Raw genomic sequence first — 17,738 nt, 5'->3', positions numbered from 1 at the left:
TCAAGACATAATACGTCAGGGACTTTGTACTCATTACAATCTTTAATTCTCTGCTAATTCTCAATTAGAGGTAATTCTCAATTATGTATCTATAAGGTAAGTGTCATTATCCTTATTTCACAGGGCAGGACAGTAAGGCCTAAGCAAATTGAACAACCTGCTCCAATGTCTCAGCTAACGGCCAGGATCTCCACACAGTTCTGCTCACTGCAAAGGCTCTGCTCAGTCTACTAAACCAGTGGTGACCACTCTGGTTGTTCATCGAAACCACCTGTAGAGCTTTGGGGTTCTTTCTGTTTATTTGCTTTTAACAGAGAACTTATGCCAGACTGACTGCATCAAAATCTCCAGGGTGTCGCATGACCACCAAGATGAATCTAATGGAACCCAACTTGATAATGACAATACTATCCAAACATAGACAAGGAAAGAGTAATACCTGTTGAGTCTGGCCTCCAGATGGCTGCTGAGATACTCCGAGGGGAAGATAGTGTGTTCAAATACAGAGAAGCTGTATACGTGATTCATTGTCAGTGCCAATTCTGTCAAGTTTATGTGCAGCTTGTCCATGCTGGGTAAAATTGAGAAAGTGAAATGCGCCTTGATTATGGGTCTGGCACTGCCCGCTATTATCTGGGAAGGATTTGTCAGGCCCATGACCCTCAGATCCCTTTCATCTTCTAGGAACACTCAGCCTAGAACAGTGCACATTAAGGCTGACTGCAAAGGCAAAGTGGAAAACTTACATTTAAGTGCTTTTCCATATCTGTCATTCCCCACCACCGCTCTGCATTCTTTTGCCGTATCACCTTCCCCTTCCCTCTTCTCCCTTCTTTGATGCAGTGCCCAGCTCGCCCTCTCAGGCCCAGATCCTCACTTGGTAACAACGCCGCGGTTCTTCCGGTGACTCTCGGCTCCTGGCTTTTCTCTCTCAGGTTCTCCTTTTTTGGGAGTCTGCCTCTGCTTCATGGTTTTCTTGTTCTTGGCCTTGCTGATGGTAGTGGCACTGTGCTTAGGGAGAAGCTTTAGAAACAAACAAGTGACTGGAGAAAGGAGATTCATTCGTTCCTAAAATTGCCAAGTAGCCCACCTAACAGTTATAAAAAGGTCCCTCCATTATTTTCTGTTCTTTTATCTTTTTGCCTTTCTCTCTCTTCCCTTCCAGCATCTCTTTCTCTAACGAGGGCCTATTTGCAAACTGCTCACCTCTTACAGTTTTTATTAAATATCTCCCCATGTTTAGACTCAAAGTCTCCAGATGACAGTGTCTTTCATAGATCAGATCATCAGTCCCCCAACCACAGCCTGAAAAGGAGCCTTTCCTAATGGAAAAATTCAAGGGAAAAGAATAAGATCTAAGAGCTCCACTCAATTGTACTCTCCAGGGGCTTCCAACCTGGGAAGACAGTTGTTTGTTGCTGGTATGGAACACCATCTCACCTGCTGTCCTGTGGAGACAGACACCCACAGCCTTCTGAAGACTCAGTTCATAGGTGGCCTGCACTCTTTCCATCTCTCTCTCTCTCTCTCTCTCTCTCTCTCTCTCTCTCTCTCTCTCTCTCTGTCTCTCTTTGAAATAAGACATCACGTTTCTCGCTAGTTAGTGGAAACATCAATCCTACCTCTCTTCCCTTCACTGAGATACCCCAGTTAGCCGTACAGAAAATGTCAGACAGACAGCATATTCACGTATCTCCTTCAAGGTAATCACCTCGGAATTCTCCCCTTTTAGCCAAATGCTGCTGAGCATGTGCAGAGCACGTCTGGAAACTCCTCACTTGGAATTACTCTTAGAGCAGCACAGGAGCCATGAGAAAACTGATTTTGTTACTTTATAGTTACACTTTGCTTTTTATTAAAGTCCAAACTCTGTTTCAAAAAAGTCAAGTCCACCTAGATGGACAAAGATGGTCCACCGTGAAATTATGCAAAAGTGTATATGGCAGACTCTGAAAGCAGTGCCCAAATGTGTAGCTCCGTTAGTAATGGGAGTATCACTAATTATCTAGTCAAAATGATAACTTCGGAGGAGCCAATACTCATTTGGTTACAGAAGTGCTGGTGTGTGTGAAAATCATTCCTCACATCATGGCTTGTCATCCCTGATTCAGCACTGGGCCAATCTCCGTGTCCCTTGCATACAGGAGATAGTCAAGTTGAGTGATGAATATACCCATCATTGCATTCTTTTGCATATCTTCTTTGAATTAATTATTGAAATGTCTTTCATAAATGTGTCTATACTCCTTTTTCCCTTAATCTAGGACATTCCCCTAGGACAGGGACTGTGTACCTTCCTTCTGGGACCCCATCCCCAAAACCCAGCTTAGCCCCCAGTAAGTACCAAATAAAGACCACCTAACATCTATTGAGAGTTGTATACCAAATATGTAACATACTTTATTTCATTTAATCTTTATGATCCCTCTATAAAGAAACTATTTTTATCTCCATTTTACATATCAACCTGGCTCCCGTCTAGCAAAGTTGCTTCAAAGCCTGACTCAAATCCAGGAAGGGGTGGGTAGTCTGGGGCAACGACAGAACAAGTTCCTCATTTTCAAATTTTCTGAAATTGAGGTTGTGCGAATCGTGACCAGGTGCTGTGAGTCAGTCAAGGGAGGAGAGGGGAGGGGAAAACAAGCAGACAACAACAGGAAAGCAGCCCTGCAGATAAACACAGAGGAGGGGCCTACAAATGTTCAGGCAGCCACAGATTAAGGTGCAGATGGACAGCAAGGTGAGACAAGACAGGTGATCTAGGGGCCACTGTCCTAAGTACGTGGACCCAGGGCAGCGAGAAGAGGGGAAATAAATTAGAAAGTTAACTCATCTCTCAGAACTCTTTAAATGAGAGCACAGATTTCGTTGGAGTGCAGCTGTTCAAATAAGTATTTTTAGACACCCTATCTCATCCCCAGGGAGTAAAGACTTAAGGGACTACACGAAGAAAAGCATCCTGCCATAAACTCAAGTACACAAAAGCTCTAGCTTTATTTGAGTGAAACAGTTTAGATAACTTGGCATTTGAGAGGAAGACAAAGGTAGGAAGAGGGGAAGGCACCAAATGATAGCAAAGGGGCAACTTAAGCAGACAGAGGACTCAGCCTACCTGCTCGCTCAAGTTTCGCTGCTCAGCACAGATGTCCAGGATGCAGTTACTGGTCTGCTTGGCCAACTCTTCCAGGAAGGAATTGCAGTGATGAAGGCCGTGGCTTTTCAGGTGAGGGTACTTTGGGAAAGAAGAACCATGGAAGAAATTATCATCACCAAGACAGTCACTTCCTCCTAATATTGCTCTGCCCCCCTGGCCTGCGCTACCCATCCCTTCTACAGAAGAACCTGAAACCCAGAGAGAGAACACCGCCTACATAAAGCTGAGACAGTTAGGGACTCATATGACATACCTATGTTTGTGCCCTTCTTGGGACCAAAATCAACCCTTGGAATTGTGTTTTGAGGGAATATGGATGAGATGTGATGAGACAGATGACAGGGTTTGGAGTTCAGGGTACCCACCTCCTCTGGGCACATCTCATGAGTGCAGTGGACAAAATGAGCACAAATCATGGGGAAGGCAATGGCATAACGCAACATGGTGGGTTCCTCCAGAGTCATAGCAAACATCTTCTCAAAGGTACGGAGATGAAAGCTGCAGAAAAAAAGGAAGGAGACTTAAAACCAGGGTTTAGGAGCTGGTCCCTTTGAAGTGGAGAGAGTATTCATTCTTTCAACAAATATTTGTTGATATTCACCACTCTTCTCCTTACTTTTCCTATTTTTAAGGTAGACAGGAACTCAAGGACCTTAACTCTTTCAGACTTCTATACTGGACCCCAGGGCAGTTTACTGATAATTTTCTTCCCTTTCCCTGTACAAAATTTACTATTCCTCCATTAGAACCTCTGCATGATTTGGGCCATTCTCCCTAATTGGAAGTCCTTCAGTAGTACAAATTCACATGCTCCTAAAACTGGACACTCAGGCTCCAGAAAGCATTCTCAGATTAATTCCATGAGACTGATCTTCCCTAAACCCTACATCCTCTCAATTTCACGCACTCTTTTTGCACTTTTTTACATTTGCAAGTATCATGTTGATGTCCCTTTCACATGTGGGTGTTATATCTCCCCACCTATATTCAAGCAGAGAGCAGAGACAACATATTGTGTTGTTTGGTCCCTCAAAGTGTAGAGTTATGCACAACCACAGCCACTTAATAAATGCTGAATGATACTACCGTGTTTCCCTGAAAATAAGACCTAGCCAGACAATCAGCTCTAATGTGTCTTTTGGAGCAAAAATTAATATAAGACCCGGTAGTACATTATATTATATTATATTATATTATATTATATTATACCCAGTATTATATTATATATTATATTATACTATATTATGTTATATTATATTATATAAGACTCAGTCTTATAGTAAAATAAGACTGGGTCTTATATTAATTTTTGCTCCAAAAGACACATTAGAGCTGATTGTCTGGCTAGGTCTTATTTTTGGGGAAACAGGGTAAGGAAGACAAACTAATTTTCATTCTCCAAAGGCCCTATCTTCCAGCTCTCAATTATTTTCAGTTCTCCCCACTAAACCCCAAGTTTTTCACATCTCTTCTAAATCACAATGTCCCAAGAATGAAAAAAGTTCCCAAAGATAACAGTGAGGAAAAAGATGTATTGACAGGTTATCCCAGAGAAGGGAAAGTGGGTAAACTCCAAATGTCAGAACAAAAGGATATCAACTTCAAATTCCTATCACTTGGTAGAAGCTGCAATGAGTGAGCTGTGGAGTTTGAGTATCCACCTTTAAGGAATCATGGGGGAAAAAAAAAAAAAAAAACTTTCCCATCCATCTGGGAGAATCACAGTCCTCCACAGAGACCATACAAAAGATCAGGTGAGTTGATAAAGAGCTCCTTATCAGGACGTACCAGAAAGTAGACAAGTCAGAAGTTTCCACCAGCATTTTCTCTACTGAGTCCAGCATTCGGGAGTGAAACACAATGAGGTTCATCACCTTGGCTAAGTCAGGGTTCTCGTGCAGGTGCAGGGGAGCCTTGGCCACACTGGTGTATGCCTGTGGTTGGAGTTGGGGAAGGGGTGGAGAAAAACAAGATAATGACAAAAAAAAAAAAAAAAAAAAAGTCTTGGGGCTACAGTTTGGCTGGGGTTTTTCCTGTCCAATCAGCAGTTTTCAATGTTGAATCACTCTATATAGCAGAGTTAGGAGATAAAAAGAGATGGGATTGTGGGGGAGCAGGGGAGAGGTGGCTAGAACCTGAGAATGGGGAACTGTTAACAGGAACAGACCTACCTGTAGGCGGAACCAGTCCAGCCTCAATCCAGAAAATTCAAACTTCTCTCCACTATCAACTGCATAGAAAAATAGAAGTTAAAAGGCAATAATAAAGGAGCACCCTGTATCCAACTACATAGAATGGTAGGTCCTCGTCAAAGCCATATTGCTCCATTCCCTGTTCAAGAGATCAATATTTCTAGAAAATAAAGCTGTTCCCCCTCACACATGCCCCGCCTCTTCCACTTCCTCCAGTTACCTTGTTTCAGATTCAGAGAGGAGAGAGTACTGACGAATGAGGACATGATGACGGACTCCTCCTCAGGACATACAGACAGGTTCTAAAAGAGAAGTTGGAGTTACCGTCAAGTGGGCAAGGTTCGATCAGTGTCTGAAGGTAGAAATGCTAAGCGCCACAGAAAGAGTCAAGCAAGAGATGGAGGAAACCTCCTGGGTTCCCTACGACGCTAACACCTAATTTCACTTTTTCTCTGCTATTTCTATGTAGCTTCACCTTGGGGTAGAGGGGAAGACTGCTGAGATTATTAGTCTTTTTTTTTTTCTTTTGACAAATGTAGAGGGGGAAATAAGGCTTTTTGAGATTCAGCTAGGGTGTTCTCCAGGGGGAAATGACCAGGGATTGCCCTTTAATTTCCAAAGAATAATCAAGTTAACATACTTGAATGATGTCACTGAGCACAAGAGCATCAAATCTGGCCAGGTACTGAAGGTGGTATTGCTGTATCACTTTGACATGTCTTCGGACGAGAGCCCTAATCTCCTCCAACAAGAAAAGCAGTTCTGCAATGCTCCTACAAAGTCAAGGATGAGAACAGAGAGATGTATGAGATTAGAAATATGAGCTGAGACAAAAACAGTGATAACAGGGCAGAAACTGAAACTTCCTGAGGTCATTTGATGCCTCCCTGTCCCTTTTTCCAGTCCATCTAAGGTCAAGATTCTTAACCATGTCAAGTACTAACGAGTCAGCGTAGTCCTCCGGTGTCTTTGTCTTGGTGACGTTTTCTGAGTGGCGAACCAGCCAGGTAACCTCATCACGAATGAAGGACAGGGCCATGAAAGCATAAAGGGCCTAAGGGGAGGACAGAGACTATGAGAATTTTCAACTTTAAAAATGGATTTCAAAGCACAGAGAAAACTACCATAATAATATGTACGAGGTATGATCAAACACTATGGTGAATGTTTAAATAAATAAAAATTATAGTAAAAGACACATTGCCATTAATCCCCCTCAAAATACTCCTCTCACTTCGAGCACACTTATCCCCACTGTTCTTGCCACTTGCTGAAGTGGTTTTGGAAGTCCTCTTTTGTGAGTGTCTTTAGATGCACTGTCGTAGATGCCTCGATGTCCTGAATCATTTTGACTTTGGGGAAGAGCCAGAAGTCACGTGGTGCCAGATTCAGTGAATAAGGTGGATGATGTTTTTATTTGACAGAAATTGCCAAATACCAGAAGCGATGTATGACGTGGAGCGTTGTCATGATGGAGGATGATTTATGGCATGCTTTAAAACACACCTTCTCTCAACTGTAGCGCACACCCAACTGACTGCACCAAACAAGTTGAAACTTGTCACACACTGTTATTAAGGTTCAACATGCCACTTCCTGTATTGAAGATCACTGCCTTTCCATTGGATGGCACTCAGCAGCAGCATTCACCATATCTTTTTTATTACAACAGAAAGGCTCCGTGTCATCGCTTCCAGTACAGCAATTTCTGTCAAAAATATTATGGTGTGTCCTCATCCACCTTATTCACTGGATCTGGCACCGTGTGACTTCTGGCTCTTCCCCAAAGTCAAAATGATCCTGAAAGGTAAACATTTTGAAATCGGTTCAGGACATCGAGGCAGCCACTATAGCACAACTAAAGACACTCATGAAAGAGGACTTCCAGAACTGTTTCAGAAAGTGGCAAGAATGATGGGATAAGTGTGGGGGAGTATTTTAAGCGGGATTAATGGCAGTGTATCTTTTACTCTAATAAAATTTTTTTAATTTAAACATTCTCTGTATTTTTTATCACACTCATATATGGGTACAATTGTTAGCTACACCAACAATAGTATCCAATAAACACAGAGACCCACAAAAAACTATGTGACACAGAATCAGACAGGTATATATGTTGACATTAGCTCACAGTCAATACTCTTTCCTCCCTATCAAACTAAATTTTAGAAATATTTACTAGGCATTTATGTGATTTAAAAAAAAAAAAAAAAAGCAAGGTCTGTCTTTAATTAGTTCATACTCAAATAGAGGATAAGACAAGTACACAAATAGCTAAAATACATAATATGCTACATTAATGCCCCGAAAAAGATACAAAACATTTGTTGTACTCCAAGAAGACTCAAGGGAATTAGCATGTACATATACAAACAGACATCAGAAGACTCAGAAATGCAAAAACTCATGAATGCCAAAGTCAGTCCCCACACAGAGTCTTTTATCATCATCACCCTCCCAACATTCCTTTCTCTTGCCTTGGGACCTAGTAGTCCTGGTTCATCAGTTAACACAGTCACCAGCTCCTTCACTGCAATCCGCAAAAATTCGCGTCGTTGACAATGAAACTGGCCACTGAGAAAAGAAAGTGGAAACTAGAGAACATGGCCTCTCCCACCCTTAAAAACCCTCTAAAGGCAGCACAGACGAGAGCTGCATTTAGGAAGCGGTGTCAGGCAGAGGATGTTTCCATGCTACAGTTAGCCTTTGTAAGAAAACACGAGGATCTGAGAAGCAGCAGCCAGTTCTTCTTGGGTTGAGGCAATAAGCCTGTACAGAAACTTGGGCTGGCTTAGGTGACAACAAAGGCTAGGAGAGATTCCTCCTCCCTCCCCCCAGGAGAACCCGTTTCCCCCTTTACCTGTTTGCAATGACATGTTCCTTGCTTTCCTTGATGTCTGCCACTCGCTTGCCATACCTGAGGGTTGACACAAGCACAGAGACATTGGCTATACCACTGGTCAGAGGCCTTGTCCCACCTTCCCACTCCTCAGAGATTCCAAGCGACAGCCTGGGCGAGCACGGGCAGCCCTCACTATCAAGATCTTCCCAAACCCCACTTTTCACCCTGGCCTATTTAATAAGAGACTAATAGAGCTTAGAGACTGTTCAGTTCTCTTCATTATTTTGCAGATAAAGAAAATAATATTAATACCTAGGGGAAAAAATGACTTGCCCAAATTCACATAGGGTTTTAATGGCAACGCTGGGACCAGATTTCTAGTCCTGTGCTCCTGCCTTGACACCTCCAAGCCAAAGTGCTCTTTCTGGTTTAAGGGAGATTAAAAAAGCAGTGCATAAATATGACACAGGCCCTGCTCTCAAGTAAAATAGTTCTTCCTGCTCTGCCTTACGTCCTATTTCTACCCCACCTCTTAGAATTTAACAGTTATCAGCTATCTATCCTTTTGTCACTTTAATCTCTCCCTCTCCACTAGTTTGTTCTCTTCTCCCAACAAGTAAGTTCAAAGCCTCCCTTACTCTAGGAAGACCATTTCTTGACCATGACAATCTATTATACTTTGCCCACTCTCCCACTCCACCAAATTCCTCCAAGGAGATACTTATGCTCTTTTTACTTCTTCACCTTTCACTAACCCTTGAATCCCACAGGCCTTTGACACTACACACCTTGCTCTCTGTAAGGTCAATGTGAACTTTTAAATCACCATAGTAAATGGCCTTGTCATTGTTCTTGGTTTGTCTGTAATACTTGACTTTCCTCACAATATCTCTTTTTTGTTATTAATAACCCATGCTCAAAAATCCCACATTACCTTAGGCTCTTTGCTCTCTATGTTCCTTATATCTGTCTTCTCTTGTTCTATATCACTATTGCCACATTAGTCAGACTTCAAAACCTTCCATTTCCCTTCTCCAACCCACTCTCGTATAGAACTTAGCACAGAATCAAAGAAATGTTGAGTCGGGACAGTGTCTTAATTAAATCAGGATTCAACTCCACTGGCAGGTAATTATTTCATGGTACGATGGAAAGAGACAGCATTAAGACTTGAAAAATCTGGAATTATTTCCTCCTAATTCCACCTCTTAATTAAGTGACATTGAGACTGAGCCTCCATTTTCTCATTTATAAAAAATATATTAATACTTACACCTGCGTGTAAGTATCGTAAAGATCAAATTAGATCATTTATGTCAAAGATTCCCTAAACTATAAAGCTGATGTTACTTGTTCTTAGTGACGGGGAACTGAACATTCTTCAAACATCCCTTCCGTTCCTTAGAAGGAGTAATCATTAGAAAGGTTTTCTATATATCTACCTAGATATGCAGATATATATTGATCCAAATCCACTTCCTATATCTTCAAATTATTAATCTTAAATTATGCTCTCTTAATTTTGGCAATGATTTCTTGCATGATAATACCCACTTTTTGAGAATATGAAGAATAAGTATTCTCATAGACTGTAGATAATATATCTATTTAGAGGGCAATTTGGTAAGCTATTAAAATTAGAAATAGGCATGTCCTTTACCTAAGCAATTCCATTTCTGAGAATTTACCCTATAAAAATGTTCACAAAGATATATATATATAACTAAGGGTGTTCATTATAGCATTGTTTGTAATTATTTTTTTAAAGACTGGAAACAGTTTAAATGTCTATCAATAGGGGATTGGGTAAATAAATTATGTTACACCCACAAAAAGAAATACGATTTGACTGTTAAAAATAAGTCTTTATAGACTGACATACAAAGCTATCCAAAATACAGTAAGTGAAAAAAAGCAAACTGCAGAACATACTGTAGAATGTGGATCCACTGCTTTTTAAAAATTGCTTATATAAGGTTGAAAATATATGCATACCTTTACATGTTTATATATAAACACAAGCATCTGGAGGATATACACCAAACTATTCTGGGATGTGAGATTATAGTCAACTTCTACTTTGTATTTTTTACATTTCTGGTTATTAGTTTTGTAACTACAAAAAATGATAAAGGTATTGACCCCTTCCTTAATCCCATACCGCCTTCTCATTATAGCTCTCTCTCTATTCTTCCTTTCATTGTCAAACTCCTTGAAAGAGTTATCTATTAAATTCCTTATTTCCCATTTGCTCCTAAACCCACTGCTACCCAGCTTTCAACCTCACCACTCAACTGAAGTTGTTCACAAGAAGGACGCCAAGACCATCTTTATATCCAAATCCAATAAGCGTTTTTCAGTCCTCATTTTCTTTGAACCCTCACATCATCTAACATAGATAAGCAGTCCCTTCTTGGAGTGTTGTCTTCCCTTGACTTCTGCTTTCCCTCTTCTTAACACCCCTCATGAATTTATCTGCCTCTGCTGGCCCTTAAATATCAATATTCCCAGAGGTTCTGGCCAAGTCTCTTCTCACTCTAAATGTTCTCCTTGCGCAATCTCACCTACTCCTGTGGTTTTGATTACCATTTCCCTCATCTTTATCTGAATTCAGATCTAACTCCTAAATTCCAGAACCACTAAGTAAAAGGTCTAACATGCATCTATCTTCAGTATCCTACAGACATTTCAAATTCAACCTGCTCAAAACTGAGTTCATGATCTTTCCCCTACACACTAGATCTTCAGGAATACCAAGAATCCAAAATGCCAAGAATCCATACCAGGAACCTTGACTTCATCCTCAATTCCCCCTAATTTACTTAATTAATCTCTGCTTCTACTTTTGTCCATCTAATCTCTTTTCTTCCCTGCAACCAGAGTGATTTTTCTAAAACGCAAATGTGATCATGTCATTCCCGTTTGAAATCACTCAGTAACTCCCTATCCTTTTTAGGACAGGTTCAAACGCAATGAGAGGACATACAAGGCTCCAATTACCTCTTTAAAACTCTCTCTGACATCCCCACCTTTGTAACCCAGCTGCCCATGCACTAAGCTACTTGCATTTCCTAGAACTTGACATGCTCCCTCTTGCCTCGAAATCTTGATAGTTTCTCTACCTGGAATATCTTTCTCTGCCTTAAGCAACTCTCCTGCCTTTCCACATCTACACCTACACACACACACACACACACACACACACACACACACAGAGTTCACCGTTTTAACTCTTTAGGTCTATCTGTCCAGGATTTTCTGGATCCTCCTAGGCCAGTTTAAGTGTCCTTCTAAATGTTTTCATAGCACTTTATGTTTATATATCCTAATTCCTTACGATATCACAAAAGTTTGTCTATTTTTTACCAATTTGTCAACTCCCTGAGAGCAGAGACTCTGTCTTTGTTTATCTAATAAGCACATATATAGCACTTACAATGTACCAGGCACTTTTCTATGTGCTAATTTATAAATAGTAATTATTTCATTCCTCATAACAACCCTATTAGGTAGGTCGCAGGGTAGTAGTATTATTATCCCCATTTTATAGGTGACGAAATTGAGGTATGGCAGAGAGAAGTTAAGTAACATGCCCAAGATCACACAGCCAGTAAGGAAATGGTAGAGGTGGAATTCAAACCCAGGAAGTCCGGTTCCAGAGTCCTTGCTCTTAGTCTATATGCTATCTTCTTAATTAATACATCCCTAAAATCCAGTGAAGTACCTCGTCAGTAGTAGGTAGTCAATAAGTATTTCTTCAATAATTAAAATTAATCCTTACCACCCATACTTGGGACACTCATGGAGACTGAAAAAGGATGTGAGGAGGGGCTAAAAATCCTAAAAGAAGATGAGTTTGGCTCTCCTGTCTCACCCTTTCAAACCGCTAAACAGGTCCTCGGTGACCTTGTGCACCTGGAGCACATCCTCCCGGATGAGGGTGATGTACAGGGAGCCTTGCAGGCACAGCTTCCATAGCTTCTGGCACTGGCTGTTGGAGTTGAGGCATCCATGACAAAGAAGAAACCCAACTGCAGATGGGTAAAACAGTGCAGAGGAAGATTTCAGAACTTGCTCTCCATGTAACACGCTGCTCTATCTCTTCCCACCTAGTCCCACAAAACTTACTGATAATCCAGCGCTCCATCACTTCCACAGGCAGATACTCACAGGCCATCTGCAGGAAGAAAGGCAGAGTGGGCAAGCAGTTGTTTAACTTGGTCTTCCCCTAAAGACTAATGCAGTCAAGCTAGAATGCAAATACCAAAACCAACTTTTATTTTACCGGACTGGATAACAGCACTTTGATAAGCCAATAGCTGGGAGACCTGCCATTAATGGAGGTGACGCACTGGAAGTGAAGTGAGGAAAAAAGAATACAGTTGAGGAAAGGAAAAGCAGCTTGGGTTGGAAGTCAGGACAAACAAAAGGTTTAACATAACTTCTCTTCAACAGTGCAGATACTTTCAATAACTGGAGAAAAAGATTCAAAACCTTCTCACAGTTTCTCCCTCCTTTGGATTCTTTTACCACTTAAAGGATAAATCACTCATTTGGTGCTTCTCATTCATCGTCTGCCATCAGTTGTATTTTTATGACTACGTGGCATATCTTCCCTGCTAGATTTTAAGTTCTTTGAAGCAAGGACAGTGGACCCATAGTCACTGAATAAAAAAACATTTGTTAATTAATTGATGCCAGGCTCAAGTCCCTACTGGGCTGAATAGGCGCCTGATGATTCAGTTTCATCCATCCATTCATTCTGTGAATATTTACTAAATTCCTTCTATGGGCAGGAACAAAAGATCCAACCAACCATGATTTGGTCCAAACAAAAGATCCAACCAAACAAGATTTTTTCAGCGACAAGAGGTGATCAACTTAGAGGCACAGAGCTAAAGCATTCATAGGGCTGCTGTTCCCTGAAAGAAGTACCCTCTCCAGAGATGGCTTTGGCGAGGAGAACATCCCTACTGACAAGAGGAAAAGGGGACTCACTGTGTCTGAATGAGCAGGGTTAATCATGGCGGGGGGCGTACTGATGAGACTTAGAAGCTGGGCGCTGCGCCACTGATCAGCCCCCTGGTTCCTTCTGACAAAGAGGAAGTGCAAGGAAAGGAGGGCTCCACTCACAGCCTGCAGGGAAAGCAAATGTACCCCAATGTCAGCGATGGGGAAATATACTTGTGCCTGAGGAATTCCCTACTCTCTCAGGGAACTTGCCTTTGTGTGAGGTCCAAACTCTTCTGTCAGCTTCTTCAGGGGGTGGTCATACTCCAAGACCATCTGACTCAGACGAGCATAACTGGGGTCACTGGAAGAAAGCAGAGGAAAGAGCAGTTACAGGCCTCCTTTAACCACGATGTAAATGCTTATGTTTGCATATAGGATAAAGATGTGTGCGTAGGCTGGCATGCTTCACCACCTCCACAGGTGTTCATACTAAACTGTAAATTACATATATGGATAACCCATTCCAGGCCCAGGTGTATTAAACTATGGTTAGATAGAACCAGATAATTTGGAGCAGGTAAATGAAAGTTTCTTTCTTATAAGCACCCAAAATAGGGTTGGACACATGATAGGTACTCTATAAATTCATGTTGATTAGTTATAAATCAAGTAATATGCCTGAAGCCAATTCTATGTACAATCAAAGGATATATACACATTCAAAGGTAATGGGTAAGGGAGGTGCCTAGGTATTCATGTAGACACATCATGCATAGAACAATATGCCACAGCTACTCTGATCCCTCTGGTCTTCATTCTTTCAACCCTTAAATATTTTTATTTGCACTAATGGAGGAGTACAGAATTGCAGATAATCCAAAATCTATTTATATTTGGCTTCAAATGTATCATACATCACTTTCTTCTAATGGTTTTACGTTGCTAATATTATTCCTACCAATACTTAAAACAAAACAAAAAAATATTTGCCTTTCACAATTAACCTGAAAAGCAGAGGGAAACCAACCCAGGATTGAAAACTGATCAGAGACAATGCAAACTGGATAACCCACTAGCAGACACTGAAGAGTTAACTATATGTAAAAGTGCACTTGTTAGTATATGCCCTTATAAGTATTCTAACTTGTTTTATTTTCCCTGTATCATCAGGTTGATTATAGGTTCTCATGTGAGAAAGCACGGCATCTATTTCCTTTGTGTCCACCCCCTACCTCATAGCAACATGCATGAAATTCTTTACCTCCTATATCCCCTTAACTCACACATGCCCTTGCATCATCTCCTGGGCACAGTTGTACAAGCCAATTAGTACCCGTCGATCCTCAATCCGTGACAGAAGGAAAATAACTGAGGTGTAAGTCACGATCAAGTCCAGGTAACTCCGAGTGAAGTCAAAGTTGAGATTCTACAAGGAAAATACATAGGAACCCAAGAACATCAAGGCCAATTAATCCCTACTATCCCGAAAGGGTCTTTTTAGAAAGAAGAACTCACAGGATTGAAAATTCAGGAGAAAACTGGAACAGAAGTCAGGAGCCAAAAGTGAGCACAAGATAAAAGGAGGCCGAGAAATAAGGTAGCATTTAGGGGTTGAAGGGAGTGGAATAAGTACATTTTTGTGTAACTTTTGTATTAAATAAATCACATTGCTGATTCACTTCACATGTAAACACACTTTAACTTCAGCACATTTTAATGAAAGAATTATAGTCCTGGAATGAATAGCCATTCATTATTCACTATATTATATATATATTATAATATATATCACATAGTCCTGAAGGAATTGTTATTCCTCCAGTCCCATCCCATCCCTCAGAGTCCCAACTGAGACATTTTCTGTGGATAGAAGAGAATTGCAAAGAATCTTACGATATCAAAATGGCACTGGCAGGCATCAATGGTGTTGAGAAGTTCATAAACATGATCCTGGGGGTAGAATTGGAGATGAGAGTGAATAAAGAGAAGGTGACTTGTACAACCAGAATTTGAAGGGAAGGGTTCTCTCGCTTATAGGTCCTAGGGAGCCACTGAGTCACATAGGGAGGCATTGCTGAATAGAGAGTGTTCCTCCTCGGTACATCAGGGGACCCCTATCAGGTTTACCCTGTGCCAAGTTCCAATGTTTCCACAGGCACAAGTCATTACTATATTAGCACACTCTCCCTGATCTTATCAACCCAGTGCCCCTTTCCTCCACACACACACAGACCCCCCCAAAAAAAAAGTCACAAAATGCAGGTCATTTGATAGGCTGTTCCTAAAATGCCAAAAATCAGACCATTTTTATTGACAAATCCCAAAGTCAGTCTGTTCTTGGATGCCGTCTCCTGTTCTCAGAGGTTTATCATTAAAAAGTGGAAATACAACCCGATTTTCTATGTGTTTCTATTTAATGAACACCTATTGTGTGTTAAGTATTTACTAGGTAACTTACATATACTTTATTTAACCCTCATTTCAGTGTGATAGGGATTCTTTTTCTTTTCATACATAATTTTACCTAAATAAATATGCAGGTTTATTGTGGACACTTTCCTTCCCCCACATCAGCACCCACCCGCTATCCTGCCCCAACCCACACATAAACCAGTTTAACAACTTGGTATATCCTTTCTTAATTTTCTCGCTATTTATAAAAATCCTAAGTGAAGTGAAAAATATGTCCCCACAATTATTTGTACTCAAATGCTTGTGGCATCTTATGCATAATGGCCAGAAACTGGACACAACCCAAATGTCCATGAACAGGTAAACAGATAAATTGTATTCATGCAACGGAATACCACTCAGCAAAAATAGGAAATGAATTGCAGATACATGAAACAACATAGAGAAATCTCAAAATCTTTATGCTGATTAAAAAAAAGACAGACACAAAAGAATACATGTTATACAGATTCTAACTGAACCTCTAGAAAAGAAAAATCTAATCTGGAAAGCAGATGAGTGGTTGCCTAGGGTGAAGAGTTGGGGAGGGAGGGATTGACGGGGGGCGGGGGGGAAGAGGAACAGAGCTCATTCTAGGTGATGGAAATTTTCTATACTTTGATTGCGGTGGTAGTTGTTACACTGGTGTGTATACATTTGTCACACTTATTAAAAATGTATGGGAAGAAATGTTTCCAAATTATCTTCCCAAAAAGACTGTATCTAAATCAACATATAGGGAAACCAAAGCTAAGAGCAGTTTAAAAACTTGCCCAAGATCACAAAGCTAGTGAGGGATAGTATCAGAATTAGAACCCAGAGCCCATGATCTTCCCTCGGTGCTACAGGACTTCCAGTCCTCCAACTAGATCTAGGCTGCCTCATTTGCTAGGAGGGTCTTTCTACAACTCCTTCCTGCAGCCCAGTTCCCATAGAATATAGCTGAGGTTCACTTTCAACCACTCACAACCAACATCACTACATAGGTCTTATACTCTAAAGACAAGAATCAGAAAGAAATGGAATTAATATTTGTTGGCCTATTTTTTTACTATATGCTAAACACTGAGCTGGATGTTTTCCATACGTCATTTCATTTAATTCTCATAAATATGTCATGTAGTAAATCTTACTTCCCCATTTTATAGATAAAGAAACTGAAATTCAAAGAGTTTCTTGTCTAAAGTCATACATCTTGTAAGTGGTAAAGCTTAGATCTGAAACCAGGTCTGTCTGATTCAGAGCCTACCTACTTTAAATGCACAATATATCTCTACTGTTTCTATGTCCCTTCCTGCCCTAAATGAGCCATACCAACACCGTAGGCTCAGAACTTTAGCAATGCAGCAACCAGAAAGAGTCCTAAAATCTCCTTTGGACTCCAACTTTCCTAATAAGAGGCCTTTCTTATTTGCTTCCAGCATTCTTTCCACTACCTCTACCAGTGCCCACCTTTTTCCTAATTACTACTCTCAATTCTAAGATTAATACCTCTGACCTGACCCTACTGCAAACCTTACAATGTTCCATGTCCCCACTTCTCTCTTTATTGTGTGATCTGAAGAATGGCTGTTGTATCATCTGCAGAAATACTATAATACCCTCACAAACTTGGATTGTTCAGATGGCTGACATTTGTGTTATTTCGTGAATGCATTAATAATACATGTCCACTGCAGAAGATACAAACAAGCATAATTTTAATTCGTTTTTAAAATCCCACCAATCAGAAGTTCTAATCTTACCAATCAGAAGTTCTAATCTTCTGCATGTGCATGTTTATCTATGTAAATATACATTTTAGGGACACTTTACATCTTAAGCTGTATTGTACTTTGCCTTTACACTAAAGAACATGTGAAGAACATTTTTCCATGCCAATTAATATGAATATATATTATCATTTACAGCTGCATAACATTCATTTATAGACATATACTCTGAACTTTAAACAAACTTCTATTTATTGTCATGACAAAAATAATGCAACCGTTAGATTCTTAACTCTAGGCTAAAATTCAAATTGCTATTTAAAAATTCAAACTCACCCTCCAACTATTATGTCAAGGGCCTCTGGTTCCTAATAAAGGTCTTTTGTTATTAAAAAAAGTAATAATAATAATGCAACCGAGTACATTCTTGT

General features: G+C 40.5%; 1 protein-coding gene across 1 annotated transcript in view; it reads right to left on the bottom strand.

Moving 5' to 3' along the window:
• Positions 1-17,738, bottom strand: part of NCKAP1L (NCK associated protein 1 like) — a 40,470-nt gene that overhangs the window by 18,379 nt on the left and 4,353 nt on the right. Inside the window, exons 4-20 of the mRNA XM_019724390.3 lie at positions 15,038-15,094; positions 14,428-14,570; positions 13,415-13,505; positions 13,190-13,327; positions 12,320-12,368; positions 12,066-12,222; positions 8,210-8,266; positions 7,827-7,923; positions 6,291-6,400; positions 5,987-6,119; positions 5,567-5,648; positions 5,326-5,384; positions 4,943-5,088; positions 3,520-3,652; positions 3,113-3,232; positions 878-1,023; positions 440-571 (exon numbers count right to left, since the gene is read on the bottom strand). Coding sequence (XP_019579949.3) covers positions 440-571; positions 878-1,023; positions 3,113-3,232; positions 3,520-3,652; positions 4,943-5,088; positions 5,326-5,384; positions 5,567-5,648; positions 5,987-6,119; positions 6,291-6,400; positions 7,827-7,923; positions 8,210-8,266; positions 12,066-12,222; positions 12,320-12,368; positions 13,190-13,327; positions 13,415-13,505; positions 14,428-14,570; positions 15,038-15,094 — 1,850 coding nt within the window. The remainder of the gene's footprint in view (positions 1-439; positions 572-877; positions 1,024-3,112; positions 3,233-3,519; positions 3,653-4,942; positions 5,089-5,325; positions 5,385-5,566; positions 5,649-5,986; positions 6,120-6,290; positions 6,401-7,826; positions 7,924-8,209; positions 8,267-12,065; positions 12,223-12,319; positions 12,369-13,189; positions 13,328-13,414; positions 13,506-14,427; positions 14,571-15,037; positions 15,095-17,738) is intronic.

The sequence above is a fragment of the Rhinolophus sinicus genome, chromosome 1 (assembly GCF_057876585.1).
Source record: "Rhinolophus sinicus isolate RSI-liver-muscle chromosome 1, RSI-T2T, whole genome shotgun sequence".
Classification (NCBI taxonomy): Eukaryota; Metazoa; Chordata; class Mammalia; order Chiroptera; family Rhinolophidae; genus Rhinolophus; species Rhinolophus sinicus.
The sequence above is the reverse complement of the archived record's forward strand: the minus strand, read 5'-3'. Positions and strand labels throughout refer to the sequence as shown.